The sequence below is a fragment of the Neopelma chrysocephalum genome, unplaced genomic scaffold (assembly GCF_003984885.1).
Source record: "Neopelma chrysocephalum unplaced genomic scaffold, ASM398488v2 Primary Assembly neopelma1_116, whole genome shotgun sequence".
NCBI classification, from domain to species: Eukaryota; Metazoa; Chordata; class Aves; order Passeriformes; family Pipridae; genus Neopelma; species Neopelma chrysocephalum.
The window spans coordinates 935,173-961,963 of record NW_020897778.1 but is presented as its reverse complement, the minus strand read 5'-3'; the positions used below and the strand labels follow the sequence as shown (position 1 = coordinate 961,963).

The following is a 26,791-nucleotide window of genomic DNA, read 5'->3' as shown; positions in this document are numbered from 1 at the left end:
GACAACAATTGCCAAGAGGAAGTACTGCTTCCTGTGCCCAGCTCCACGTTCAGTGCTGGGGCTTTGTCTTTTAAGCATCCAGGACTTTGTCTCCAGCTCTGGATCTAGAACAGTGGCACACAGCAGGAGCAAGAAGCCAGTTACTGTCCTGCAAGGCCAGCACCAAAGTCTAAGGAGAAATCAAGGGCCACTGAACACAAAATACTGCTGAGAATAATGAGCAGATTTTTAGAATGTGTCTGCATGCAGCGAAAAGAAGGTGCCTGTGCTCAAGTATGTAGCCTTTGTCTTTGCACAGAAAGCTCCCACGTGGCTCAGGGCCTCGGCACGAGCTGGTTATTTAAGTGCAGATTTAGGGTGAGTTCACAACCCAGCCGTGCTGAGCGTGGGGGCTGCTGGCTCCTGCTGTGAGATGGTTCCTTTTGTTACCTGTCCTCGAGAAACTGGAGACAGGGGAGGGCTGACACCTTCACAATGGTGTTCAGACCTGATTCAGGGAAAATCGTAGCTGCTTCATTTTTTATCCCCCAAAAGGCGCCTGGATGACTCATCTGTTTTGAGACGGCACCCACCCACAAAAGGTGGGTTTGAGCCTCGTGCCTCTTCATTCAGTTAAGTGTGTCAAAATCATCAGTGCGTGTCTGAGCCCCATTAACGACTTAAAAATTGCTCTCTACTATGAAAGCAACTCGCTGCCATCTACTCTCCCCCCCTGTACCATGAACGGCGCCGTGCACGCGGTGGGTGCTTGGTCTGAGGACTCCCGGGGCGGGGTCGGGGTGTGGGGCAGCGCTGGAGCCCCGCCTGGGCGGGGAACGAGCGGCGGCTCCTCACCTGACCCCGGAGGACGAGGGCCCGGACCGGGCTGCAGCGCGTCCCTGCTCCTCCACTTCGCAGGTATTTAACAGCTTTTCCCGCTCTTGTCCGGCGGGGATGGAGTTGGCCCAAGGGTGGGGTGTCCCCAAGGGTACCGCGCCGGCTCCCTTTTCCCAGGAAAAAGGGTAAAAACCAGCCCCGACGATTGCTTACACTTTGCAGTAACTGCGACTGCCCCGGCCTGACAAAGCGCCGTTTTGGAGAAAAACTAATTAGTTTCACCTGAATTTCACCGAACTACTCTGTTCGAGTAGTTTTAACCTTTAAGATGTGGATGTAAAGCTTAGAGTCAGTCTCGGAGTTTTGGGGCAAGTTTAATGTGTCTTTCTGAGCTCAATTTTTTCACCTGCAAACTTGGTGTGGCTTTAGCTTTTTCAGGGCTGCTTTAGGCCTAGTTTTATTTAAAGCATTTTAAGGTCATCGGGCTGCTTTTAATAGCACAGTGAATTTCTTTCCTTTAAAAAAAAAAAGACATTCCATAGAAGCTAAAAATAGGAGATGATAGTTTTTATCTAACCACAACTTTGTGCATTTCATGGAAAAAGCTTCCAACAGGACATGAGGATGAAGCAGTTCATGGCCATGTTAAATAGGAATAAAAACAAGGATCCCCCACCCTCCAAGCTGCTGGATCTAGCAGGAGAGCTTTGCCAGGACCTCCAGAGCTCATCCCCTAGTCTGGAGAAGCTGGTTGGGGCCATGATGGGATGCAAACACAAGATGTATTTTCTCACTAACATCCACATTGTCCGGGCTTGCGTGTTCGTTCACATCCGTAATGGGCAGCATGACACAGCCTGCAGCCTCCTGGAGGTAGGGATGTGTTCTTTGGTTCTTCATGGAGACAAAAAGCAGTATTGGAAAAACAGTAGTTAGAGCTGTTAGTGCAGAGGGACCCAAACTGCAGCATGTGGAGTGTTTCCAGCTGGCAGAAGGCAGTGGAAGGTGATATGTGTGCATTGGTTGACCTGAAACCCAGGATAAAGCCTTTGCTACAGGCAGTATTCATCAGCCAAGGGGAAGAAGGTAATTAGGTGATTATGGGGTTGGCTGTAGCAGGATTTTTGTTCTTTAGTGCGGTGGTTCTTGGAGTTTTTCACAATCTTAGGACTCAGGACATAAACGTCTTGGGAAGCCCAAGATTAGAATGCTTGTCAGGGTGGGAATATATGGGGAAGGCTGGATGGTGCCACTCATGGTGAGGGATTTTGGCCTCTTGATCTGGTCATCTAGCCCTTTTCACCAGGGGAAAAGAAGGAATTAAGCAGGCAACTCCCTGTGTACATTAGAGAAGGTACAGGAGCCATATGCTCAGGTCGTACCAGCTTTGTCAAAGCAGTTGGAATCTCTGAGTAAATTTCTGTTGTTGCAGGTTTTCTCTTTTATAGGAAATCTGACTGACTCCCGGGAAAGGTTTGTTTATACACTGTTTTGTTTTAGCACTGCAAGGCAGAAGAGAAGGAAGAACTGGTGCAACTTTGGCATGAGGTTCACTACCGGAGGGTTATGGAGAGACACCACAGGGATTTTCTGACACCACTGCAGAAATTCCGTTGCAGGAAGAGGTACTGCATCATGGGGGGACCAACACTTTTTTCTCTGCTGTAGTTAGCAGAGGTAGGGGCTACAGATGCAGAGACTGGTTTTGCATGTCAAGATACTGGTTCTTGGAGCTGTTTTTTCTCTTGGTGTTTTGATCACTTGTGGCAATGTGAGAAAATTCCCGTGTCGATGACGCTCTTTGGGGTCCTTTTTAATCCTGTTTTCTCCTGTGTACAGGAATCCTCCACCTACTTCCCTTTGTCCTGAAGGTTTGAAGACTAGAAACCATCCAGAAGAAGTACGGCAGCACCTGCACAGGTTTGCTGCAGAGGTGACAGCAAAGCCAGACAAGAAACAGCGGGTAGGGATATGTTACTTACAGTCAAGTCTCCTTGTCACAGAAAGCAGGACTCTGTGATCAGAAATCTGGAACTGGTGTTTTCAGAAGCCTCACTGGGGCTGGGATTCCTTGTATTTAATCTTTACCTAAAGGTTTCTCTAAAAAAATCATCAGGTTCATGCTAAGTAGTTTCTCTTGCTGTGGACAAGAAGTTGAGGGCAATAAATTCCTCTCTGGGTTTTTAACAGTTCTAATTTTGTAGTGATTGAGCACAGGCAGTGAAACAGCCGTCACTCAGAAGAGCTCTATAGTGATAAATAGTTCTGTCTGACTGGACTGAGTTACAGCCTGTGGAAAATTGCACTTTGTTCACCAGGACGTATTTTGTGCTGACTTATCACATCAAATTCACAGCATTTGAAAACGTAACAGGCTGTGTTGATGTGTGCATGGATCTACCTTCTTTGGACAGGGACAGATTTGTAATGGAAGTGATGTGTGAATTAATTCAATAATCCTGGTTGATTGGTGAGGGCTTCAGACTTTGGAGTCTGCCTCTGTGAAGGTGTTATTCTGGGGGGTGATTATGCTCTAGTGAGGGCATTATTTGGTGAGCAATATAATAGCAGTATGTGGTTTCCTTTAGCAAACAAATTGTCCGGGGGTGCAGGGTGGAATGTGTGTTTTCTGTCAACTCTGAGTTTATAAATTGGGCTCCTCAATTGGATCCACAGAGACTTCTTGGAGACCTAGTGAGTAAACGTCTCTGGGTTTGAAAGCTCTTGCTGGACTGCTTTTGCTACTGAAGGGAAAAGCCTGATTATGTGGAAGTGGTTTATTCTTTTCCCCTTCATTTCTCTCTACACCTGGGTTTGCAGGAGACATTGGCTCGGGACACGAACCTGCAGCCAGCTCAGATCTATAATTGGTTTGCGAATTATCGGCGACGTCGAAAATCCTGCGTCCTTCCTACGGAACAGCTCCACATCTCCTGTCCTGAGAGGGCTTGGACTTCCCACGCAAAGGAGGAGCAGACTGCAGGTTTGTGTTTTTCTAATGGGCTTAGGATGTGGTCCAGAAAGCTGAAAATCAATTTGAAACTCCCTCAGGAAGGGAAGAAATTGCTTGTTGAGAACAGCATCTATACGCTGATGGATCAAGTGAGCGCTGGAGGACTCTGCTTTAGTGGAGTCCCTCGTTGTTTGGGCAGAGGCTGTGAGTCCATAGGAACAGACACTCATAAGGCCTGTGCAGGGACAGGTGAAAAGAGATGCCTGGCTCAGAAGGGGCACCAAATGAAAGCAAATACATGGGAGGCAGCAGGTTTTAGCTCACAGATTCTGGGATCAGGGCAGTACTCCAGGAAAACCCCCTATTTCCATGCCCCTCCACAGAATCTTAACCAAACTTCAGTCACAGGGAACAGGGGGGTCTTGCTGTATTTGGCAAATTAGACTTGTTTCATTGCCTTTTGGAATAACCATTAGTGTTCTCTCACCTGCCTGGCCTGCACCTTTCAGGTGGATCTCATGCAGGCGCTGGTTCTGAGCAAATGGAGATAACCCTCGCACCCTGTGAGCCAGGGTGGGAGCAGTCAGCTGCAGATCTGGATAAGCCTCCCAGAGGAACGTATTTAGAGATGCTGGAATCCAGGTGATGTATGAAAAACACTTTATAAGTGACAGTTCAGAGACAAAGCAACCTTTAAACATATTTGTGCAACTGAGTTTCATGTCAGTTCCCAGGGGACATCACTTAGGAGCCTTGACACCACAGATGGACATGGTCCGTGCCCAGTCAGAGCAGTTGATCTCCCAGCTGTGGAGGGCAGGATTCAAAGGTTTAGCTGGGGGTCCCCTCTTGGCAAAGCAGTGTGTCTGGCTGATTTATTTTCTCCGTCATTACAGCTTTATGCAGAGCACTGAGGTGTATGAGGCAGGAACAAGCACGGCTTTGTTCTCCACTCCCAACACTGAACAACCTGTACCTTTCTGCACCGAGGCTGTGCTGGAACCAGGACCCTGCTTTAGCCCTGCTGTGCTGCAACCCAGAGCAGCAGTGAGCAGTGCTGGGGCCAGCCCCCATCTGGGGAGCTTGGTCCTGTGCTCTTACAGGCCCTTTCCCATCCTGGATGATCACCTGGCCATGTGGCAGAGCCCTTGCAGCACCAGAGGAGTCTCTGGCTCTGTGTGGACCCCAGATATAGAAGGTTAGTAAAACTGCACCCAGATTGTTGACCTTAAGAGTTTCCCAGCTTCTCTTCCCTTTGTTGTAAACACTCTTGCTCACTTTAGTGGCTTTCCAATGTCGTGACAAATGGGAGCGGGGCTTATTTTGAGCTTTGGAGTTCTGCCTCTATAGTAGTTCAATGAGAAAAAGCTGTTAATTTAAGGTATTGAAACAGACATTCTTACCTACTCTTTTGCTTAAACTGTAATTGCTTCCATAAGATAGTAGTGGATTCCTTTTAGTGTTTCCACTGGAAGAGTCCCTCCAGGTGTTGTCTGCTCCCTGTGTCCATTTTTAATGCCAGTCATCCTTAAGAGATTGCTTGAGAAGAGGCTGGGAACTTCTTAACTGTGACATGGTGCTCTTCAGGCACACATTCTCCCTTTCCTTTCTCCTTCCTGCTATTCTTTATCTCTTCCTCGTTGTCTCCTTCCTGTCCAGTCTTGTTCAGCATTCCAACCATCTCTTTTCTTCCTCCTGTTCTTCAGAATAGCCTTGATAGGATACATAAGGAATGTCCACCTGCTTTTGCTGTAGGTGTACAGAACAGAAAGGGTTGTGAGTGCCATTCCTCCAGCCTCTGGTGAACGTGGAGCAAGGAGAGAAGGAATAGCTGGGTCATGTTATCTGTCTAAGTACTTATGTTTAATACAAGCATTTATTTCAGCAGGTATCAGAGTTCCCTTGAGCAGAGTCCCTCAAGGTGGCTCTATTGAAGGCAGTCCAGGAAGAATCATTCAGCAGTCAGATTTAGAGGTTGAAAGCTTCATCCTTAGAGAAGGACAGCTAGGGACCCTGGAATCTATTCCCCACAGGTAAAGGGAGGGAAAGCACAGGGCTGCTTAAAGGCAGGAATAACAATGCTGTGGGTGTAGCCCTCTTTTGAGACGCTCTTGAAGAGGGTTGCAGAAAGAGTATAGATGCATCTCATTCCCAGGGCCTGATTCTCCTTGTGTCCATCCTATTTTGCAGGTATTTATATCTGTGCACTGGAAATATGTAAGTGTATGTATATGTGTGTGTGGCACAAAGGGGATTTGGAACCAGCTTAATCAGAAAAGACATGAACCCCTCTTTTTAAAGCAGGTTCAGCTTCTGAGCTATTTGCTTGTTTTTGGCAGAAAATCATAACCTATACTGATCCAGTGAGAGCTGATTCTGTGGGCTGGGTTGGTAGGGCCTGTACTTAATCCTAAAATAGTTTTTGTAGCTTCACAACCCCATGACAAGATTATTCCATAGTGCAAGCTTTCCAAATTGGAAGACAGAAAGACAGGCACTGTTCTGTCTTTCTCTTTTCCACCTGTAACAAGTGTTTCAGAATTCAGATTTTCTCTGGAACTTAAGATAAATTCAGAGAATGCAAAACAACAAAAATTCGTGCCATTTTCCATATGTTATGCAACTTGCATCAAGTTACATAAAAATAAACACTGCCAAAGAGATATTATGAGCTTCCTTCACTTTACTGATCTGCAAGACTGAGCAGGAGCAGCAGCCCCATTTCACAGCCCATCTGTTGACATTGTCCAGCATTTGTGCTATAGCACTACACTGTTAATATGGCAAAAAAGCAGGTAGAAGGAGCTTTATTCCCACTTTATAGAGGAGAAAGCAGAGGTACAGAAAGCTCTGTGACTTTTCAAGCAACAAGAGAAGGCAGTGATTCACTGGAGGTAAAGATCAGTGAGGTTTTGGCCCCCGTTCCCTGCTAAAAACATTTCTGCCTTTTACCCCTGTTTCCCAGTTGGCTTTGTGCCTTGTTCACAGTCGTGTCAGACTGCTCTGAATTGCTGGGGAGAACCCAGGTCTGGGCATTGTAAAACTCAGTCTGTGTTTTAGGATTTGCAGTTTTAAACAGTGGCTAAAGATCATGAAAGATCAGCAAGGCTTGCTGGCAATATTTTGGCTGGATTTAAAATTGCATGTTCTGACTCTGGAGTGAGCTCATGTTTATTTTTAAAATATGTGCTGCCAGTAGAAGAAATCTATGGTGGATGTCTCCTTGTTGGATATGTCAGTTGTGCCAGGAATCCACACGTATTCCTGTCAGGGGTGGGACTTGCTGCTTCACTGGCACCTTTTGGTGAGGATATATTATTTGAACTCTTATTTGTAAACCCTGTTCAGTGCCCTGGTCCAGTTCCCCCCAGAACCTTGAACTCCCCAAAATACCATGAATGCTATGGAACATCAATCTTTTTTAGAAGTGAGTGGTGCTCAGGCTGCAGCTTCAGCAATTTCATTTTGCTCTCTAGGGAGCCAGGAGGCCTTGTGTGGGTGATCTTGGGTAAGATCACTGCTCAGTGAGTGGCAGTGAGTGAGGATCACCTGTGTTATCAGCCAGAGCACTCTCACAGAGTTACTGATTGGACCAGAGTATTGTGTCACCAGAGTCCTCCTGAGCAGTCATGTTGCCATGAGCATCACTCATCTGGGGGCTCTGAGCAACAGCTCAAACTGGAAGAGTCAAATGAGTGTTGCTGTCCTGCAAAGACAGGGCAGTGAAGTTATCCCAGCTTTACACATGAGAGTAGTGCACAGAGAAGGAAATTATTTAGCCAAGGTCACCCATCTGGAGTAGACTCAGTGTTATGCCCTGCCAGCACCTGTGACTCCCTGCTTCCTGAGTGCAGGGATAGAGCTACAAGTCAGCCAAAGGACCCTTCATCTGCTTGTCTCATTTTTAAAGGTGCTCACCTGGAAAGGACTTGGCCTGAAAGCTTATTAGAACAACTCCTGTTGGTTTCTTTCATGGGCTTTTTACAGCCAGTCCTACGCACTTGGGCTGCATCCAAACCTCTTCTGATCTACAGGGCTGTGAGGTGGGAGTGTGAGAGGGAACCAGGCTGGGAGCTGACTGTCTCCATCTGCTTCTGCTGCCTGAGAGGAAACTTTGATCCAGCTAGTGGACTGGAAGTCCCTGTGGGACACCAAACAGATGCTCACCTTTACAGGGAGTGGTGGTACATCTTGTTCATTCTGCAAGTCAGGCCAGGTGGAACGTAGCCCAGCTAATGGTTCATGCAGAGTGGAACCCTCGTGCTCCCATTTCAAACAGAAAAGCACGCTGAGCTCTGTGGGGCAAGGCTTTCTGCATTTCTGAGCCAGCATATTGATCTAGAAAATGTCAGTGCTGGGATGGCTGTGGCAGCTCGCAGCTTCTGCCTGGGTTTTTGGGATCCCAGCTCAGAGTGCCAGGAATCCTCCTGCTGTTAGGCTTTCCCTCTGGATAACCCAGCACCCTGACACTGTCAGGCAGCACTTCCCGAACCCACAAACAGGGGCTACTTTGTGGCAGTTGTGTAACTGAATGCAGGACTGGTTGCTAAGGGCGCTGTGCCTGTCGGTGTAAGTGGGCTGCGAAAAGGGATGAGACATTCCTGGTGGGGGTGGGGAGTGGGAGAGGGAGTTGGATCATTTGTCATTAGGAAATGTGACTGCCTGAAAGCAGCTCCAGCAGAGGAGTTCCCTGATGGCTGCAGCCTGGGGGGCATTGTGAGGGAGGGCAGTTTGACACCTGCACTGTTGGTTCTCCTTTTTTCCTATGCTCTACTAGTGGGCACCTCTTATCTGGGCCTGTATGGACACTCATGCCCTGGGCTATTCCAGGTGGTGGTATGGGCAGTGTTGTTGCATTAGAAATACCTTAGAGTTGGTGATGATGGGAAAGAACATCAAATTTTTAAGTACCCAGTGTCTGCTACTTGACCCAGTGCCCGCGGACTGATCTCTTGAGGGGCTGGCAGAGCCCCCAGGGGAGTGGGGATGGGGATCTGGTCCTCAGACTCCACTGGTGGCCTTGAAAAGCTGTAGTAGTATCATAGCCAATGTTGTGGCTATGTCTAAAGCCACATATTTATCTGTTTTGACTCTTTTAAGATCTCTGTTTTTATAATATGTTCCAGGAGAGAGACTTTTTGGTAGATACCTCCTTGATTATGGAGAGCATTTTGGGGGCAGAAGGAAAGTTGCAAATTGAGATGTCATTCCCTGATACTGCTCCTGGTCAGGCCTGTCATCCCACTGCAGAATCTGTATTCTCAGGCCATAACAATCTGGAGAAATGGGGCAGATGTGGAGACAACTTAGCAGAACTCTACTAAATTAATAGTCTTTCCAACAAGCCCCTCTTGTCCTGCTGGAAAGTATTACAGAAAGTGGCAAGTAGAGCATAAATACAAATGCACTTGTGTATGGGTTTTTTTGCAGTTCCTGTCAGACTGTGTTTGACAAGCCTCAGTGCCCACCTGTTTCTGCACCCTGCATGGAGGAAAGCCAAGCCTTGGGACAAAGCCAGGTAAGAGAACACACCTAATGCTCAGGGAAAGGAGCTCAGCCCTGTACACACTATCCCCTGCAGCTCTATCACAGGAGATGTGAAATCTCCTATCATATTTAATATGAAACATGTTTGATCTAAGCATACCTGTCGGTATCCAGTTCAGAGCAAGCTGGGCATTCCCTGGGTAGCATCCAGCAGATACTGGATGAGGAGTGGTGGTTTTGTCGTTTTTCTTTTTCCCACTTGAATTGTTTATCAGACACTAATTTTATTAAATGTGTCACTGAAGTGGTGGCCAAAGGAACCTGTGCAGATCCAAAGTGTCATTTAAATTTGGAGTCATGGAGGGCTCACCTGGCACTGTGGAATGATGGCTGCTTGAGGGTCCTCCCCTCTGAGGGGTTCTGCACAATCTGATTCTGCTCTCTCAGACCTCTTAAAATGTTTCATGTAATTTTCATTTCCAGGCCTGTGTTATTGTTGAGGAAAGGGGATTTTGCACTGTTCTGAGATGGCTGATAGCAGTATACAGGGCAGTGTGATTGTAGGGCAGGATAAAAGAAGTTACTTCCATGCTGTGGATGCAGTCTGCATGCCTTCTGAGAGTGGTTTTAAGGCAGTAGAGAATAGAAGTTGGACATCTGGTGCTTTCAGAGGGATGGGGGCACATATCTGAATTAAATGTTTCCTAAAAATAGGGCCCAAGAAAGCCCTCTCTAAGGTGTACATTTAGCTATTTTTTGGCTCCACGTGTGTTGGTCTAACAATCAGCATCCATTGCTATTTCCCTTGCAGTGTAAACTGCTGGAGAAAACCTTTTTGAAAGAGATTATGAAAAGCAGGAGCCCATATCTGCTGGCCTCATTATGGGAAGTGGCTGCAGCTCTGAGGGCAGTAACAGAACCTCTTTTGAGCCTCTGAAAGCATCAATATAAAGATCTGTATCTTGGAAAGTGGCCTTTTTACCAGCCATAATGTAAGCCAGACGAGAAGGAAAGCTTTGGGCATTAATAATGAATGAGCCTTTTCTAAGATTTCCAGAGCATGCAGTCTCTGTAGGTAGTTTTCATCTTGCTGTTCTGCATTCCTGCACTGATTTTGCAGTGGTGTAGAAACATGACACTCAGTGCAACGTGGGCTGGGGAGCAAGAGACCCAGTGATGCTGCAGATGTCAAAGGGGACATCTTCAAATCTTTGTAATAGTTGCTCAGTTCAGGAATTCAGAAGAGCAATTTTTGCATATTTTAATGAGTGCACTAGGAAAAGGAAGAGCTTGAATGGGTAAATGATTTTACAGCATTCTACAGACTTCCTGGGCACTTTGCTTCTTGCTGAATCAAATGGCTCTGGGCTTGTGGCAGGGATGTGCAGATCTTTGTTTCCTATGTCTGAACCACAGGGGTGCAGATGGACACTTCCTTTTGTCCACACATGACTCGATTTGCTTTTTGTAGGTCGTGCATACCATCAGAACCAAAATGAGAGTAAAACAAAAGCTAAAAAACCAAAAATTTAATTCATTTTGGAGACATTTCTTTCCCTTCCTGAGCAGAGCACCCTTGTTCAGGTGATCGCTCCCTTTATTATTTCATCCTGGTCTTACCTTCTGTCAGTTACTGGCTTTTACAGGAGCCAATGCCTTGGGGCAAAGGGAAGGGAATTGCTCTGCTCTGAATTACTGAGAGTTGGATTGTGCACTGATTGTACTTGTCACTGTTACACCATGTCCTGCACAGATGGATCACTCTACCTGAGCTTAGAGGGGAACAAGGCCTTTATCCCTCCATGCACAGAGCCCTCAGCACTGACATTCCCTCCCATCACACACCTTGTGCTGCTGTCTGGCTGCCCAAAGGAGCTCTCCCACCATAAGCAACTGTGTCAGAAATCATATAGTGAGGTTTTGATTCCTTCCCGTGTCTTTCAGGTCCTGGAGAATCCAGCTGGTGACCCATTAAGCAGCGACACGTTCTGGGCAGCCTGCCTGCTCTTTGAATTCTCTGCCAGGGGACAGATGTGACCTGCCTGCAGAGACACTCCGGGTGGGCTGCGCTTCCCCAGGAAACACCCCATTGCTGCCTATTTTTTCCTCTTGTGTTTTTTTATAAATGAATCAGGAGTTTGACAAGGGGATGAATAAGAGTGAGGGAGAAGGATGGAGGCGTTTTCAAATGGTTATGAAGTTTGATTTACTTACAGTTTTATTAAGAATTTTGCAAAGGATAGAAGAAACATTGTGAACTGTAGGTTTTTACTGGAGCAGTCTGAAGCTGTAGTGTAGATGCTAAAATTACCAAGGCACTTGTTCTGTGGCACTTACATGGATTACCCATAGCACTGGTGAGATCAGAGTCCTTCACTGCATCATGAAGGTAAATTAAGCTCCTCTGCTTTAAAGGAGTAAAATTTAGTTATATTGCCTTACAGTGGATATTGGATAACTTTTTCTCGGTTCTGGAAAACAAGGTCTCAGCTAAGTGCTGGTAAAATACTGCTGTTTCTTATCCCTGCATTCCTGTTGTACTGCAGGGTGTAACTTCTGGAGGGTTCCATGTTCCGTAGTGCCACAGATGACACAAACCGGAGCATGGCAGAATTTTCAGCGCTAAAGCTCTGGCAGGACTGGGGGAGGGCATACCATGGTTTTGGTGTTTAATACCAAGAAGTAGCAAGGCAAGCTCTTGGTGCAGGTTTAAAGCTAATCCTGCAAGTCATAGGGAGTGGTCTTATGGGTATTTTCCCATTTTCCCTTTTTGGGTATTTTTTGCAGTGTTACTGTGGGGGTTTAAATCTGTATTGGAGAAGGGGTCATCTTTGCCAAACCTCCAGCCTGGAGATACACGGAGGAGATGTTTCCCTTACCTTTTGTTACAAAGTTAGCAAATAAAGGTTGTCGATTACTGTTTCTCCAGGGTTCCTTTTTCAAGGTAGGGGTATGAAGTGATAAATGTCACATGACAATTATGTATTAAAACCCAGCACCAGCTGCCCTGGGAACGCTTGTGCGTGTTGAGACCCTGATGCCTCCCTTATTTTGGTGGCTCTCACTCGGAATGCCCATTTCTAACTGTCTGGGGTTCTGGGCTCGGAGCAGTGGTGCTTGGAAGGGTCTCGCACATGTTACTGTTTATTGCCTTCAACTGCGGGACCGGGTTTGTACGGCCCTCCCAGCCCCCGGTGAGGGACGGGCCCGCCCCGCCCTCACAGCCCCGCGCCACCACCGCCCGCCCTCCTCCGCTCGGGGCCGTTCCCGCCGCTCGCTGCCGCCTCTCCATTGGCCCGCGGGCTGCCCCTGCCGCCTCGCCATTGGCCCGCGGGACCGTAGCAACAGCGACAGATATATCCTGCCGCGCCCTGATTGGTCGCCGCCTCCCGCCGAGCCATAGCAACAGCGGGGCGCGAGCGGGGCGCGCGCGGGGCTGGGGGGGCCGGGGCTGAGGGGGCACCGGGAGCCCTGAGGGGCGGGCGGCGCTCGGGCACCGCCATCGCGGGCACCGCGGGCACAGGTGCCGCCGTCACGGCCACGCCGCGTGAAAACCTGTTCTCCAGGCGTTGGCACTGTCGTTTCTGCGACCTGAGGTGGACAGGAGGCAGGAGACAGTCAGGGACGCGGCTGCACACAGAAGCAGCGGCCCCATAGCAAAATTCACACTGGATTCTTGATAGACTGTTGTCCGAGATCCCAAATAAGGTACTTTATTTTTCACGCCTACTGGTATGACATGTCACTACGATTACTATGATTTACTTAGTCAGTGGTATGTGATACATGTGGGTGATAGCACTTCCCTACTGTTGAAGATGTATTGAAGAGGAACAATGCCTATCTTACAATAAGATGTATTTTCAGTTCCTTTCAAATATTTAGTGCAGTTCCCTGTCAGGGAAAAGAATAAGATTAACATTGTGTGTATAGAAATTTTAGGTACCTATCATTCTAAATAGATTATTTTCTAATAAGCCATGCTAGGCAATGCAGGTACTTTGAGTTTGGATATAAATGACCTTTGTTCTACCACCTTAACAATACCAGTGTCCTAAAGCCTTGTAAGTTTTTTTAATAGTTCAAGAACATCATTGTTTTGACTTTTTAGTTAAAAAGAAGACGCTCAGTTCAGCAGAATTTCTCAGGAGTGCTACAACAACAAGTCTCTTCCAAATTTAAATCTGAAAAAGGATTTTCAGCTAAAGCCAAATTAAAGCCTTTTCTCTCACGCTTAATGAATTTCATTTCCAAATTTGGCACAGTTGTCCTCTGGAGGACAACTGAATTTTCTAGGTCATTTCCCAGGTGAAATAACTTATTACTTTTCCGTAAATTTGTTAGACAATTCAAAGCTTGATATATGAAATTGAGCAAATTAAAAGTATTTCTCTTTAAGAGATGTAAAGTCAAGTGGTTAAAGTACAGTATGTTCTGGCCCACTATTGTCTCATGTCACCTGGATATTGAACCTGCACAAAACACTTTTGAGGAGCTAATTGCATTTGGACAGGAATTTGCAAGCAGGTGATCTCACAGGATTTGACCACGCTGAGTTACAGGTGAGCAGAGCTCAGAGGTGGGCTGTGCTTCCCCATCCCTGAGCCAGAAGAGAGGGGCTGCCTGGCCATGCAGTGGAGGAAGAGAACAAGTGAATCTCTGCTGAATGCCAGTGCTGCTGTTGTCTTCTGCCTGTGCTGCTGGGTGGAGTTAGTCTTTGCAGGAGAGCCCAGTGGAGTTCTTTCCATTGTGTTCACACTGGGGTAGCATTTGAATTGTTCAGTTTGTGCCTTACCTCGTTCTGGTTTTCTAGGTGTGATTTGCATCCCTGTCATGTTCTGCTTTCCCTGACCTACCATTTGGAACAAGCTCTGTGTTTATGCTGTTCTTCCTTGGAGCTGTACTTGGAAGCACTCTGAGCACGTGGCTGACCTGCCCTGAGCTGAATGTGCTGTACCTGCTGTTGTCATTCCTCCTCCTCCACATGGCATGGCCTAGCAAAGGAAGGAGCTTGCCCTAGATACAAAAAAAAAAAAGCCATTTTTATCCTAAAATGCATATAAGGGCCCAAAGAACAGTGCCTATACGTGTTGATGGGTCACAGAAAGGGAATGGAAATCTAGGAGGACTTTCAGAAGTTCTGTTACTTGGCTCTCCCTGAGGCGAGGGGGACACTTTCCCAGTAGTCAGGTATCCATGTTTTCCACATTGCTGCCAGAGGCAGCTTTCTCTTGGCAGTTCAGCAGACAGCCCTAAGCCTGGCAAGGCCAGAGACTGAGCTGTTGCCTGTCAGTGGTTCTGTGCTGGAAGTGGGGTGTACAAGTGGTGGTGTGGAGGACCTGCATGGCAGCTGCCATGAAAAACTTCCCTGAACTAATCCCAGCATGACATGAGCAGCAGCTTTCCCTGCCTATAGTCCCACTGGCAGTTCTGCTGTCACAGTCACTGAATGGGTGTATCCATGGCCCACTCAGGAGAAATGCTGGGAGATAAAGCTTCAAGGCCAGTGTTTCCAGGCAGTCTCCTGTTCTGGATGCCTGGCTCACCTTGCTTGGGGCCTCATTTTCAGAGGAAACGAGCACTTACATAGTGACTCAAGTAGGGCACCCAGAATAAGAGGCCACTTTTGAAAATGTTGGCAAAGGCATTTTGTTTTATCTCTGCACTTCACCAGTCTTATCCCCAAAGTCTTTGATGTTATGTTCTGCAGTGAAAGGTCATTGTTTCAGATCAATCATTTTCAGTGGGATTTAATCCAGTTCTATGTCAAACTAATCCACTTTGGTAAAGGTTGAAGAGCAGTAAAAATTCATTTGTTAAGATAGATCTGGGTTTATTTTGTAAAGGTGGCTGTTGATGCTGAGTCCTTAATTGTGTATGCCCAGCATGAGGTGTCTTTGGAGTGGTTCTTAAAATGATGGACATCTGAATTCTGATCTTATCTGCGGCCTGCAAATGCTCAGGACTTTTGGAAAAACCCTGGGATTTAGTGGGATTGATTTTTTTGGTGTTCATTTTGTTTTTTTACTTTCAGTATTTGTTCAGCAGAGGTTGGGTTTTTTTTCTCTTACCTGTAGAGCCTCTTTTCAAAATGGTGCTCTGGTGGCAGCTGCTGATAAGCAGGCTTGTTCATGTTTTCCTGTTGGAGTTTGTGAATTCTGGTTACTTTCCCTTCATTACATAAAGAGTAAAACCACATTCTTCTCTCTGGGCAGGACTAGCAAACTGTGGTCTGAAGCAGCTCATGAGGGGTTAAAGCTGCTTTCAATTAGCTACCTTGTCCTCGCCACTTAAAGAACCCCCCCAACTGAGCATGCTTGACAACCTCCTGTGCATATCCCTGAATCATTCTGGCAAGGAAAAACTGCCATAATCTTTTATTCAGACATAGTGCTGCTTCCTCAGTGGACTCTGAAATGAGCAGGCGCTTGAAAATAGTTCATTTTGCCAGAGAGTTCTGGGGATTTATCAACTCATATCTGCACAGGATTTTGGACATGCAAAAGGCTACTGTGTGTGAATGCTCAATGATATGAAAAATACTGCAGTGATCCCAAATAGGCTCATGTGTACAGACCTGCCCTTTCCCATGAGAGGGCAAGAGCTTCGCAGGTTTTCTACAAGTCCCTGACCTTCTGTTTTAAGGGTCTTCCCCTTTTAGTGAATGGATACACAGTGTACTTCCCCACAACTCATGGCATGAACTCTGCTGCTGAGCAGCACTCTGGCAGTGTCAGCTTTCTCTCTTCATTCTAGGATTTACCTTTGCATTATGACAGAGGTTCTGGGATAGTGATTCAAAATTAATATAAAATTGAAATATGACAAATAGGCTATTTTCACACACACTGTGACAGCCTAGAGGGTTCTGTTGCTCGTTAAACTGTGGCGTATGGTTTGGCTAGAAATATGTCACTGAAATTATAGTCCCTTGTGGTTTGGGAAAGAATCATCACACTTCAGCTACACCCACTGCTATCTCGTGCTCTGATCTTGTCATTGGTGACAACACCTATCCTCCTGATGCACACTTATCTCACTGTACCGGGGGAATGTGCTGCCAGGATTTTAACAATAAAAATTACAGATAGTCCTAAGCCTGGGGGAGAATCTGTCCTTACAGCACTATCTGAGCATCATGCCCTGTGTAAGTGCCAGTCACAAGTGTTTCCAAGATCAGATGTTCGCAAACTCTTTGTCCCTCTTTCTCTACTATGGTCGTCTCTACTTCGTTTGCTGTGATGTGGAAGCTGGTTAACCTCCCCCATCAGTGGGTGGTTTCTTCTGTTCTCTCTCTGTTTTTCAGTATCTTGTCCCCAAGACTTTCATCATTTAACAGTTCCCTAAATAAAACATTTCCTTGCTCCAGAAAAGAGAGGGAAGATCATCTGCTCCAAGGATCAGGAGGATGTTAGTGGCAGGGACTTTGTAGCACCACTGCTATAGTTCCATGAGTCTCAGGAAGAGTGCCACAAAATGTGTGTGCTCCCTCAGTGCTACCAGGACAACCAAAGGGGAGGCTTTCTGCCCTGGGGAAGGGCTGGGAATGGCACAGGGTAGTTTCCTTGTCCTGTAGCCTCTTCACCAGTGTCCCCACAGCTAAACATCAGCACCGGGGAGACACCCTCTGAGACTGCTGTGGTGTCCCTAGTGCCCCTGTGTGAGTGAGCAGTGAACTGGAATGGCATTTCAGAGGGAGCTATTTGTGGAACATGGGTGCTGTCCAATAATCAGATATGCCTGTGGAGCAGAGCCACTGCCTTAGGTCACAGTGCAATTTTCAGTGCCATAAGTTTCTCCATCTACAAATTCTTGCTGGGTGTGGTCACTGCTGACAACTCTCAGTCCTGCCTCATGAGAGCAGTATTCCCGAGCTTTGATGGGAATCACGGAGCTCTGTAATGTCATTTGTAATGCCTGGTGTCTGAGCTCGGCAGGGGAACCACAGTCAGGCACTGCTTGTACCCCATTCAGCACTCTACTAAAGAGGCTTACTGATTTTTCCATTTCCTTTCCATTTTTGTTTTTAAGACATTGTAACTCATCTTATAAATATTGTAGCAGATTATAAAACTCATTGCATGAGCTCTAATTTCTGTTTATTGTACCCTTGTAGATTTGTGGAGCCACTATTATGGATGAAGATCCAGAGCAGTAGGCACTGTACACGCAGGAGAATATAGGTACTCTCCCAAACCTTGTATGTGCAATGCAATCTCTTCACTTTCTTCAGGTTACAGTCACACTATGGAAATGCTGCATACAAGGTTGTGTTATTTTAGCACTTTTCCTTACAACTGTTGAATTTAGACATGTATCTGGTTTTAGAGCAATGAGGTTACACATCACCTCCTGGATTCAAGGTGAAGAAGTTTTGAGATGCCTTAGGCTGAGAAATAGTTGTTATATAGAATTCTCAATTAAGGAAACCAACAGCATTTAATGATAATATTTTGTGCATGTGTAGATATATCCACATATATTTGGCAGATTAATGCAGATTGCTTCAGTGGGTGAATAACTGGTTTTAAAAATACTTTGTAATCCATTTCCCTGGGGAGTCTGAAGCTGCTGTTCAAGACTAGAAAGCTCCTGGTAAACCCTCCACATTTTCAGAGCTGCTGGAATGCTTTGCAGACTGACTAATCTCTACTGAGAAGTTATTACAGCTGCAAAGGTTCCTAGCTGGAGAATGGAGGATTGGCCCATCTCTCACTGTTCTTGCCTAACTGTCAGATACATTAAAATCTGTGTGTTTTACATTGAATGATACCTTTTCAAGATCATGTCCTTACACTCCACAGCTAAAAGGTTATTCTTAGGTAAAATCCATACAGGTTGTGCAATAATGATGACAATGAATTAGAGTGATACTTAGGATCTGCTCCGTTAGAACACTGTTTCTCTTAGAAGCAGTGAAATTAGAATCCCGTTATGGAAAAGCACCCTTTGGCTTGCTGGGATGCACACACAGTGTGTGCTTCACACTGCTGCAAAGGGCTGTTTCCAGAATGTTCTGGCAATCAGTTTATAACTTGCTGGATGTAATTTTTATCTTTTGTGCTTCATTAAGTATAATTACTGTTTATTCTTATTTGTCATAATATTTATTTATGTCCTTTAAAAAATCAGCAATATTCATCTAGCCCCTTTCAGAACTGTCACATTTATTTTAAATGGCATTAGGGCTTAATGCACAAAAGCCAGCAGCATTAGAGTTAAGTCCGAAACTTTTGGCTGACACAAGGGACTGGATTTACTCATTTGCAACAGTGCAAGAGCACTGAGGGTAGGGGAGAGCAGAGGGATGAGTGAGAGCAGCCTTGTCCCTGCCCCCGGGGTGTGCTAATGGATCTGCTTTCCTTGTCTTTGGGGGTGAGGACAGATGTGAGCTCACACTGCTACAGGTGCTCTGGGCAGCGGCTCTGGTGCGGAACGGTGCTCGGGTGAGCAGATCCCTCACTCCGCGGTACCGCAGCTCCCCGTACGCGCGGCGGTGCAGGGAGGCTTAAACGCTGGCCCTGGGTTGAATAAAGTTAATCCACGATTTATTGTAAGAGAGGAGTAACGTGGCTGCCGGTGTTTCTGGGCACCAGCAGCAGCTGTGTCGTTTGTGTGAGGTGCCTACTTTTTGATGATTTTTATGTAAGGCTGATAGTGTATCAATTTATGTAAGAGGAGCCCGACTATTACACGTAGTACGTAGTAAAATTGAATTCAGCCGCATCTCTTAGGCAAGGTAGCAGAATTGCTCCGTGGTACCACCCCCCCAACTAGGGCTGTTTCAAGGCAGCTGGGACGCGAGATACACTTATTTTCCCGGGAGGAGGCACAGCCGTGTCACTGCTGCAGGCCAAGGCTGGCGCGGGCCGGCCGTGGTCGCACAAAGCAGCCATGGCGCTGGGCAGGGGCGCACACGTGAGCGCGGAGCGCGGTCACCAGCGGCCCCGCGGGCCGGGGCAGCAGTGCCCGTGCCGGAGGCGGTGCAGAGGGGGGGGTTTGTGTGTCCGAGCCCCTGTGTCTGGACTGTCCGGCCCGGTCCGGTCCCGTCCCGCAGTGCCCGCGCCCCCCGCCCACCTCCACCTTTGCAGCAGGAAAATGCAGCACTCGCAGCGCGCACGCGCGTCCCGCGGCCGGCGCCCCGCGATGGCTATTTATAGCAAGTGACGTCACCTAGAAATAGAGCGCTGGGGAGCGGCGCCCCCTCCCCTCCCCTGCAGCAGCCGCGGCTCCGCCCCCTCGTTGCCTTCCCGGCGCGCAGGCGCGGGCGGCGGCAGCAGCGCGAGGCGCCGACCAGCACACGCCGAGCGCGGTCCGGGAGCGCGGCCGGCGGCGAGGGAGGGAGCGAGCGGCGGCCAGGGCGGCACAGCCCGGCACAGCACAGCCCGGCACAGCACAGCCCGGAGAGCCGCTCCGCTGCGGTCCCTGCGCCCGCCACCCGCGCGCTTCCGCACAGCCCGACCCCCTTCCGCTCTCTTTGAGGGGCGCGCAGAGCCCAGCCCGGCAGCCACCACGGAAGCGGCCATGGGGGACCGAGAGCAGCTGCTGCAGCGAGCCCGCCTGGCCGAACAGGCGGAGAGATACGATGACATGGCCTCGGCCATGAAGTCGGTGAGTGGGGCCGGTAGCGTGGCGGCCGTGCGGCGTACTCGGGGAGGAGTGTGTAGGGGGGTAGTGGCGGGGGAGGGAGGGAAAGGAAGTGCGGGCTGGACCGAGGCGGGGTCGGGTCCGGGGAGGATGCGAGCCGCCAGGTCCCACCCGTCGTAGTGAAGAAAGGAGGGCGGGAGCAGGAGCCAGACCGTCCCGCCGGGACACCTCGCCGCCGTGTGGGGCGGCGCCCGGTACTACCTGCCTTTGGCAGAGACGAGACAAACAGTAGCCCGTCCAAACCGGACCTAGATCACCCTTTTAAAATGTTTCCTTCCCCCCTCGTTCCTTCCATTCCCTCGTACGGGCGGTCTCGCAGCCCTCCCGCTCCCCGGCCGTCCCTGCCCCGGGGGTGTGGCTGTCCCCATGCCCTCCTCTCTCTCCCCACCGCGCCAATCGGGCTCGCAGTGCAGCCGTTTGAATGGCGCCCGCCCCTCGAGCGGCGGGAACGCCGTGCATTCCTTCTCTGACCTGCTCCAGAGGGGGCCCGTCCTCGCCCACCCCTTCCCCCTGCTGGGGTGGTGTGTTTGACCTTGGGGTGCATCTCCCTCTCTGGGCACACCCAGCGTTTGGGGGGTGCTGGCCGGGTGGGATGGGCTCTGCTGCGGGAGCTGTCTGGCGACACGGCACACGAAGAGGAGCCCCTTCCTTTTCTAGATATTTCTTTTGCCTCGTAATAAAAAACACAAACAGAGGACTCACCCACAAACATCAGTGCTCTGACTCAAAGGTGGTACCTGCATCTGGGTGTGAAAGCTCCCCTATGCTCCAAGAGCGTGTCCCAAGCTTTAACGTTGCCTTTTTGCCTCTCCTTTATAGGGTAACAATTTCTCAGTGCATTCCGTACCCTGTTGAATACTGACATGTTTAAACAATAAGTTATATTTGCAAATCTGCTCCTTTCAGAACCAAGCAATGAAAGTTACTTGTACTGACCTGCCTGTATAATAAAATTGCAGAATGATCAAACTTACTATGTCTAGTCCCTTTTTTGAAAGCAAAGTATTCACACGATCTGAATTTTATGGGTAATGTTAGTGCCAGTGAATGCTTAGCAGTGTCTTTGCTGTATCAGATTACAGTTGGTTTGTTCTTGCTGACCTGTCCTCTGTGAACACCAAAGGCCCCTAGAGCAACTGTTTCCCTTGAGAGTGCTGCTGTTCAAAGGCACGAGATGATTTTATTTTGAAGGAGCAGCTTCAAATGGAGCCCACGTTTTTGTTGTAAGAATGTGTATGTCACCTCCATTAAATAAGGGCAGTAAAACGACACTTATTTTGCTGCTCTTGTTCACTTTTGCTGTTATTTTATAATGAATACTACAACCAGTCTGGTTCTAAAGCAGTGATACTTCTGAGTATCTCAATATCAGAGGCACTAGATGTTAAAGGAAGTTGTATTTTAATTGTGTTGCTAGAATTCAGGATACACGTAATGTACTAGTAACAGCTTTATCTCATATCTTTCACTTGGTAATTCTAAAAAATGAAGCAGAGGAACCACTAAAATCTGCTGCTCTAGAAGACTGTTTGTAGCTGTAGTTAGTAGAGAGCTTTTTATTTCCCCAAGTACTACTGAACTACAGTCCATGTCTGGCACACTGGGCATACGTGAAACCATCAGAATACAGTTTCTGTGCTTCAGGAAGTATGTCAATAAAGGACTTACAACTAGTGTTCATGGCCAGTTATCTTTAAACTGTCCCAATTACTGTGCAAATTTTCATTCAGCTGGAGTCAAAATATTCTCTGTAACGCCACTGCTACTCTCAAACAAGTTGTGTCCTGCTGAGCTTCTGTAGTTGGGAGCTGAGTCTTAAAACACGTTATAGATACTTTTGAAATACAAAAAGTAAATCTGAATTTAAAAGGCAACAGTTCCCTTACTTTAGGCTGTTCATATGCTGTTGCATGTCTGTAAGGCCACATCTGTGGGTTACTGGGCTTTCACAGGTGTTCACTCCAACATGACCATTTCCAAAACTCTTCAGTGCTTGGAGTTATTTTGTAGGTCTGAGCATAAGCTCCTTTGAAGTGCCCTGGGGGCTCTCTGTCCTCACACAGCTCATACTTCTTTTTCAGTGGTTGTAAGTGAGAGATAATTAAAGGAGCTTTTTATCCCTATAGAATAATATTCAAGTAATCTTGCAATCCAGAGAGGTTAGACTTCCTCCAGCAGGAAGGAAATGGGTATTCCAACTCGGATATCTATTCTCGGTGCAGGATATCTTGATTTGAAAAACTTCTATTATATGTTTATTTAAATCTCTGAATGTAACATATATTACACTTTTTAAAGGTGCTGTATGAAAGTAGTGTGCTTTCAGTGTACATTGAAATCTGAACAATTAATTTCAGTTTTACATACGTGTTACCACACTTTTAGAATACACAGTATAGCCAACAGCCTGATAGAAACAGTAAGTAACAAAGACTATTTTAGGGAAAATGCATTTGCCTGATTTTTGAGACTGCCTCTGAAGAAAAATATTGTGACAAGGCTGCCATTTCATCTGTCAGTATAAAGCTGGAGAAACATTTCTTTTTCAATCTCATCAATTCCTTATTTTAAAAAAAAGGCCAGACCAAGTAGAAGTGGCAGCTTAAAAAACGAATTTACTGGTTGATACAAACTTTTGTTGCTGTTAAGCTTATTTTTTTTGAAGAATCCTAGTATTTTGGCTGTAGACAGGAGAGTAAAATGAAACAGTTTGCCCTTACAAATTAATTAGTTTAATTTACTTTTTCCAAGCCAAAACTATTTTAATAGAAAATGCAGTCATATGTAAATGTACCTCTACTAAATGGCATTATTCCAAGGGGTGTGGCATTCCCATTGCATTAAATGCTGCTCCAGGATTCCAGCTATTTCAAATAAACATTACATGGTAGGTATGGAATTGCTTCTCAACACACTGGAGAAAGATGCTTTTGGTGTGTGTGTGAAAGGTTCTCAGTTGATGCAAGAAATGCTCCAGCATCCTGAGAATACAGAATTGAATTTAAAACTCTGGGTTTAGATAATTCCAGCAATGATGAAACATTTTACCTGTATAAACCCTTAGTATTCCAGACAGTATTAATCCTAATATGTAGTGCTTAGGACCTCTGTTAATTTATGTTGCTTTTCTAATATAGCTACATAGTGGGTAAAAAGTCACTCTTCAGAACTGGTAAGGTGGATCTGAGTTCTGTGAGATGCAGAGTTTTAAAATTAGTTGTGTGTGAAATAATACACAACATGAAATAAAGTTAAGTCTTGGGCTGATCTAAAGGTTTTTAAACAAAACAGCTTGAGGTTCTAGTTTATTATGTAGGCTTCAACTGTGTATATAAATGGACTTAAAAGTTTGGGATGTTCTGTATTTTTAGTACAAATTACTGAGTGTCTGGTTTGGGATTAATGAAGTGTGTGTGTAGGAGAGGGGACTGAGATGCCTGTAATGTAAGCAATGTCCTCCTCTGCTGGGAGATGCTTCCTCCCTGTGGTTCTATACAGTAAATGTAGCTGTAGAGCTGCTGCTTGCTGCAAGACACTGAAGTCACATGATGCAAGAAACTGGTCTGGTTTAAATTCATTAGTCTGGTTTTTATTTGTTCCAAAATTATGGACTCTGTAACGTTGTATCAGGAGAGTTTTAATAATTAAGCCTGACTTTCTGCTGGCTCAAGTACAGTCATTTTTGCAGCATCTTGCTCAGAACTGGCTCAGGCTGTGACTGACATGCTCTGGCTGACAAAACAAGTGTAATCACAGTCAACTGCCCCGGGTCAGGCTCTGCTGGGCAGTCCCACAGTGCATCGGGGATCACTCGGGAACGTTCCTTTGGGTCTGTTTTCCATGTGGAAGCAGCTCAGTTTGGTGTATGACCCGTGTGGGATCACACACGAAGACATTTCTGAGCTCACACAGCACCGACACTCCTTAGCATGTGGGGGTAGGAATTCCAGGGTTGTAGTCAGGATTCCTTTATTATGCTCCCATGGTTTTGTCACTAAGCTGCAAAGGAACTGTTAATATCTTTACTAGAGTAGATGATACAGGTGAGTCATAGCAGAGATTGCTGAGGGAAGGACTGTTGGGGGAATATTGATTGGGAGCCGTGAGGAAGGTTATTAAGATGTCATTGGAGTTGATTCCTGTGCAGTTCAGCCCCTGTAGATTGTCTCTAATTGCATTAGGATGAGCAGAGCGGTGTCTTGTGGGAGTTCAGGGTCCTGAGCTGTGGGGAAAAGGCATTTTGGAGATAAAGCTAATTAACTTATATTTTAAGAACCAAACCTAAATTTGAAAGTAAGCTCTCTCTTACTCTAACAGTTACAATTCATGAAGTATTTTTGTAGATCTGGAAATATTCACATTTTTGAATGGTTCACTGGCTACACCAGCAGTCTCAGAATAGTATAAATATTTGTGACTTGATTATTTGTAGTGTGTAAGTATTTGGTTAAGAACACTCTGGTACCTGTCAAACAGTGTAAATATGCACATTTTTAAAGAATTAATTATTTTAGCAGTGTCTGAGCAAGGACAAGTTTACTTTCACACCAAAGCACATACCCTTAGAATTCTAAGTGACTGCTTTTAATGCAATATGCTTAAAGTAGGGGAGTTTTTAATCCTAATTCTTTTGAATTTAATTTCATGTTTATAAATTTGAAAGAGTAGAACAGTTTCAAGTGACTGTGTGATAGATTTTATTCCCTAAATTAACACAGCAAGTGAAATAGGCCTAAATAGACAGTATTAGAAGTATTATCCTTTTATCCCAGCTTTTTGTAGTAGCACTTCGGAGTTGATCGTGGCTTCTTTCCTGATTTCCTGTTCTGTTTCTATGCAGTTTCTTTCATGTCCTATCCCTGGAATTTGTCTGGAGCCACCAGTTAGCAGAAATCAGGATAATTTTTGTATTACACTGATAATTGCTCACTAAATGTCTCAAAGATACTATGGAACACTAATTCCTTTGTACTGTGCAGAGCTTATCGACTGCAGCGCTTCCACCTCTGCTGTCGAATGAAAGAGCAGCAGGGGAAAGAAATGCAAGAATTGCACCAGTTGCCAGTGTGGGTGCTGTGTTCAGAGTCAAATAGCTGACATTGTAGGTACAGTTCAATTCATCACTATATGTGTAGTCTGTGTAATTATAGCAGACTTCCTAAAAAACCCGAGCCCTCCTCTCTTAGTGCTTGTCTGTTACACAAGCCTCACTCACTTGTATTCATTGAATGTTCTTTGCTTCTAAATGCCCCTTCTATTACATCAGAACTGGGGGGGTTTCACTCTTGACTGCAGAAGTGGGTTTAAACTTTCGATATTACAAAATTACTCCTGTCTTGAAGAAATTTTGGGATCTAGAAGAAATTTTGAATCTTGCACTTCATGATTAAAGTATTTAAGGAAGTTTGCATGCTTTTCTCTTAAGGCAAACCCTTTAAATTTGCTCTTTGTCTGTGTTTACAGGTGACTGAGCTGAATGAGCCCCTCTCAAATGAGGATAGAAACCTGCTGTCTGTAGCCTACAAGAACGTAGTCGGAGCCAGACGATCTTCCTGGCGCGTCATCAGCAGCATAGAGCAGAAGACCATGGCAGATGGGAATGAGAAGAAGCTGGAGAAGGTTAAAGCCTATAGGGAGAAGATAGAAAAGGAGCTGGAGACAGTCTGCAATGATGTTTTGGCTCTCCTAGATAAATACTTGATCAAGAACTGCAATGACTTCCAGTATGAGAGCAAGGTGTTTTACCTGAAAATGAAGGGGGATTACTACCGCTATTTGGCAGAAGTTGCTGCTGGAGAGAAGAAGAACAGTGTCGTGGAAGCCTCAGAAGCTGCCTACAAAGAGGCTTTTGAAATCAGCAAAGAGCACATGCAGCCCACTCACCCAATTAGGCTTGGGCTGGCACTCAACTTCTCTGTGTTCTACTACGAAATCCAGAATGCCCCTGAGCAGGCCTGCCTTTTAGCCAAACAAGCCTTTGATGATGCCATAGCAGAGCTGGACACACTAAATGAGGATTCCTACAAGGACTCCACTCTCATCATGCAGTTACTTCGAGATAACCTCACTCTCTGGACGAGTGACCAGCAAGATGAAGAAGCAGGAGAGGGCAATAATTAAAAAGCTTTCCTCTGATCCCTCTTTCATCCACTTGGCCATCCCCATCATCACCAATATTTCCTTGCCACAGTCACACTAAATATCTAGTGCTAAGCATATCTGTATTGTACAGCTGTTCAGATCTGCTGTTCACTTTATCAAGAAGCAGTTTCAGATGAGTCTTCATGGGCATTGATGGATTGATTGGTTTATTGGCCCTATTTATCTTAGTTGCACTTGAGCAGTGCAGAGAGAGGCATTTTTAGTTTGCCTGTTGATTGGAAAATATGGGAAAGAATAATGGAAGGTGATTGAAGATAACTAGATTCCAGTTAAATTCTTTCCATTTGAAATGAGCTGACAGTTCTGTTAAGCAGTACATTTTGTGCATGCAAAGTAAATTAGCCACCCCAAATTTTTTTCAGTCAATGAAAACAGTTAAGCTGATGTGAAATGACAGCTCTGTTCATCAGTTTACAATAAACTGTTTGAAATGTGAGGTTTCAGTAGCAATTTGGTTTTTTTGCCTCTAACTTATGTGCACAGTTTCTTTTAATGCAGTGCATCTACCTAAGAGTTTTGATACTTGTAACCTTTTGCAGTTGTTTTGAAGAATCATGAATTTATTTTTTGTAAACTCTTTGGCTGTTTAGTTGTCTGTGTATTCTGACAACTGTATGTCAATATTTGCCCATGTTAAGATGGATGACTGAGATGCCAGACTTCTAAATTAAATGTTTTGGAATTAAGTGAATAAAATAAAATGCTGCTTCAGGGATGTTATCTCTA

General features: G+C 46.1%; 2 protein-coding genes across 4 annotated transcripts; both read left to right on the top strand.

Annotated features, from left to right (window-relative positions):
* The first annotated feature begins 76 nt into the window (after positions 1-76).
* On the top strand, positions 77-25,360 carry ANHX (anomalous homeobox). Of its 3 annotated transcripts, XR_003536416.1 has the most exons (12): positions 77-897; positions 1,422-1,689; positions 2,317-2,441; positions 2,656-2,779; positions 3,637-3,799; positions 4,279-4,411; positions 4,666-4,967; positions 5,655-5,802; positions 9,200-9,287; positions 11,201-11,315; positions 17,373-17,439; positions 24,883-25,360. XR_003536416.1 is itself a non-coding variant. In XM_027696817.1 (10 exons), exons 2-10 carry the CDS (start codon positions 1,435-1,437, stop codon positions 11,291-11,293), a joined length of 1,431 nt encoding a protein of 476 aa, XP_027552618.1. In that variant the 5' UTR covers positions 77-897; positions 1,422-1,434; the 3' UTR covers positions 11,294-12,178. The 3 variants fall into 3 exon arrangements, 2 of the variants coding, with proteins under 2 accessions (XP_027552618.1, XP_027552619.1); XM_027696817.1 differs by lacking the exons at positions 17,373-17,439; positions 24,883-25,360 and having other exon boundaries at positions 11,201-12,178; XM_027696818.1 differs by lacking the exons at positions 5,655-5,802; positions 17,373-17,439; positions 24,883-25,360 and having other exon boundaries at positions 11,201-12,178.
* On the top strand, positions 19,520-26,791 carry YWHAH (tyrosine 3-monooxygenase/tryptophan 5-monooxygenase activation protein eta). Its single transcript, XM_027696827.1, has 2 exons — positions 19,520-19,867; positions 25,367-26,791. The coding sequence occupies exons 1-2, from the start codon at positions 19,781-19,783 to the stop codon at positions 26,021-26,023; spliced, it is 744 nt and encodes a 247-aa protein (XP_027552628.1). The 5' UTR covers positions 19,520-19,780; the 3' UTR covers positions 26,024-26,791.

What these genes read in the sequence shown, in the direction of transcription:
- ANHX (XM_027696817.1), top strand. Translation starts at nt 1,435, where the DNA reads ATGAGGATGAAGCAGTTCATGGCCATGTTAAATAGGAATAAAAACAAG. An exon ending in AGCCAGACAAGAAACAGCGG is followed by an intron (nt 2,780 to 3,636) that starts GTAGGGATATGT and finishes CTGGGTTTGCAG; the next exon opens with GAGACATTGGCTCGGGACAC. An exon ending in AAAGGAGGAGCAGACTGCAG is followed by an intron (nt 3,800 to 4,278) that starts GTTTGTGTTTTT and finishes TGCACCTTTCAG; the next exon opens with GTGGATCTCATGCAGGCGCT.
- YWHAH (XM_027696827.1), top strand. Translation starts at nt 19,781, where the DNA reads ATGGGGGACCGAGAGCAGCTGCTGCAGCGAGCCCGCCTGGCCGAACAG. An exon ending in TGGCCTCGGCCATGAAGTCG is followed by an intron (nt 19,868 to 25,366) that starts GTGAGTGGGGCC and finishes CTGTGTTTACAG; the next exon opens with GTGACTGAGCTGAATGAGCC.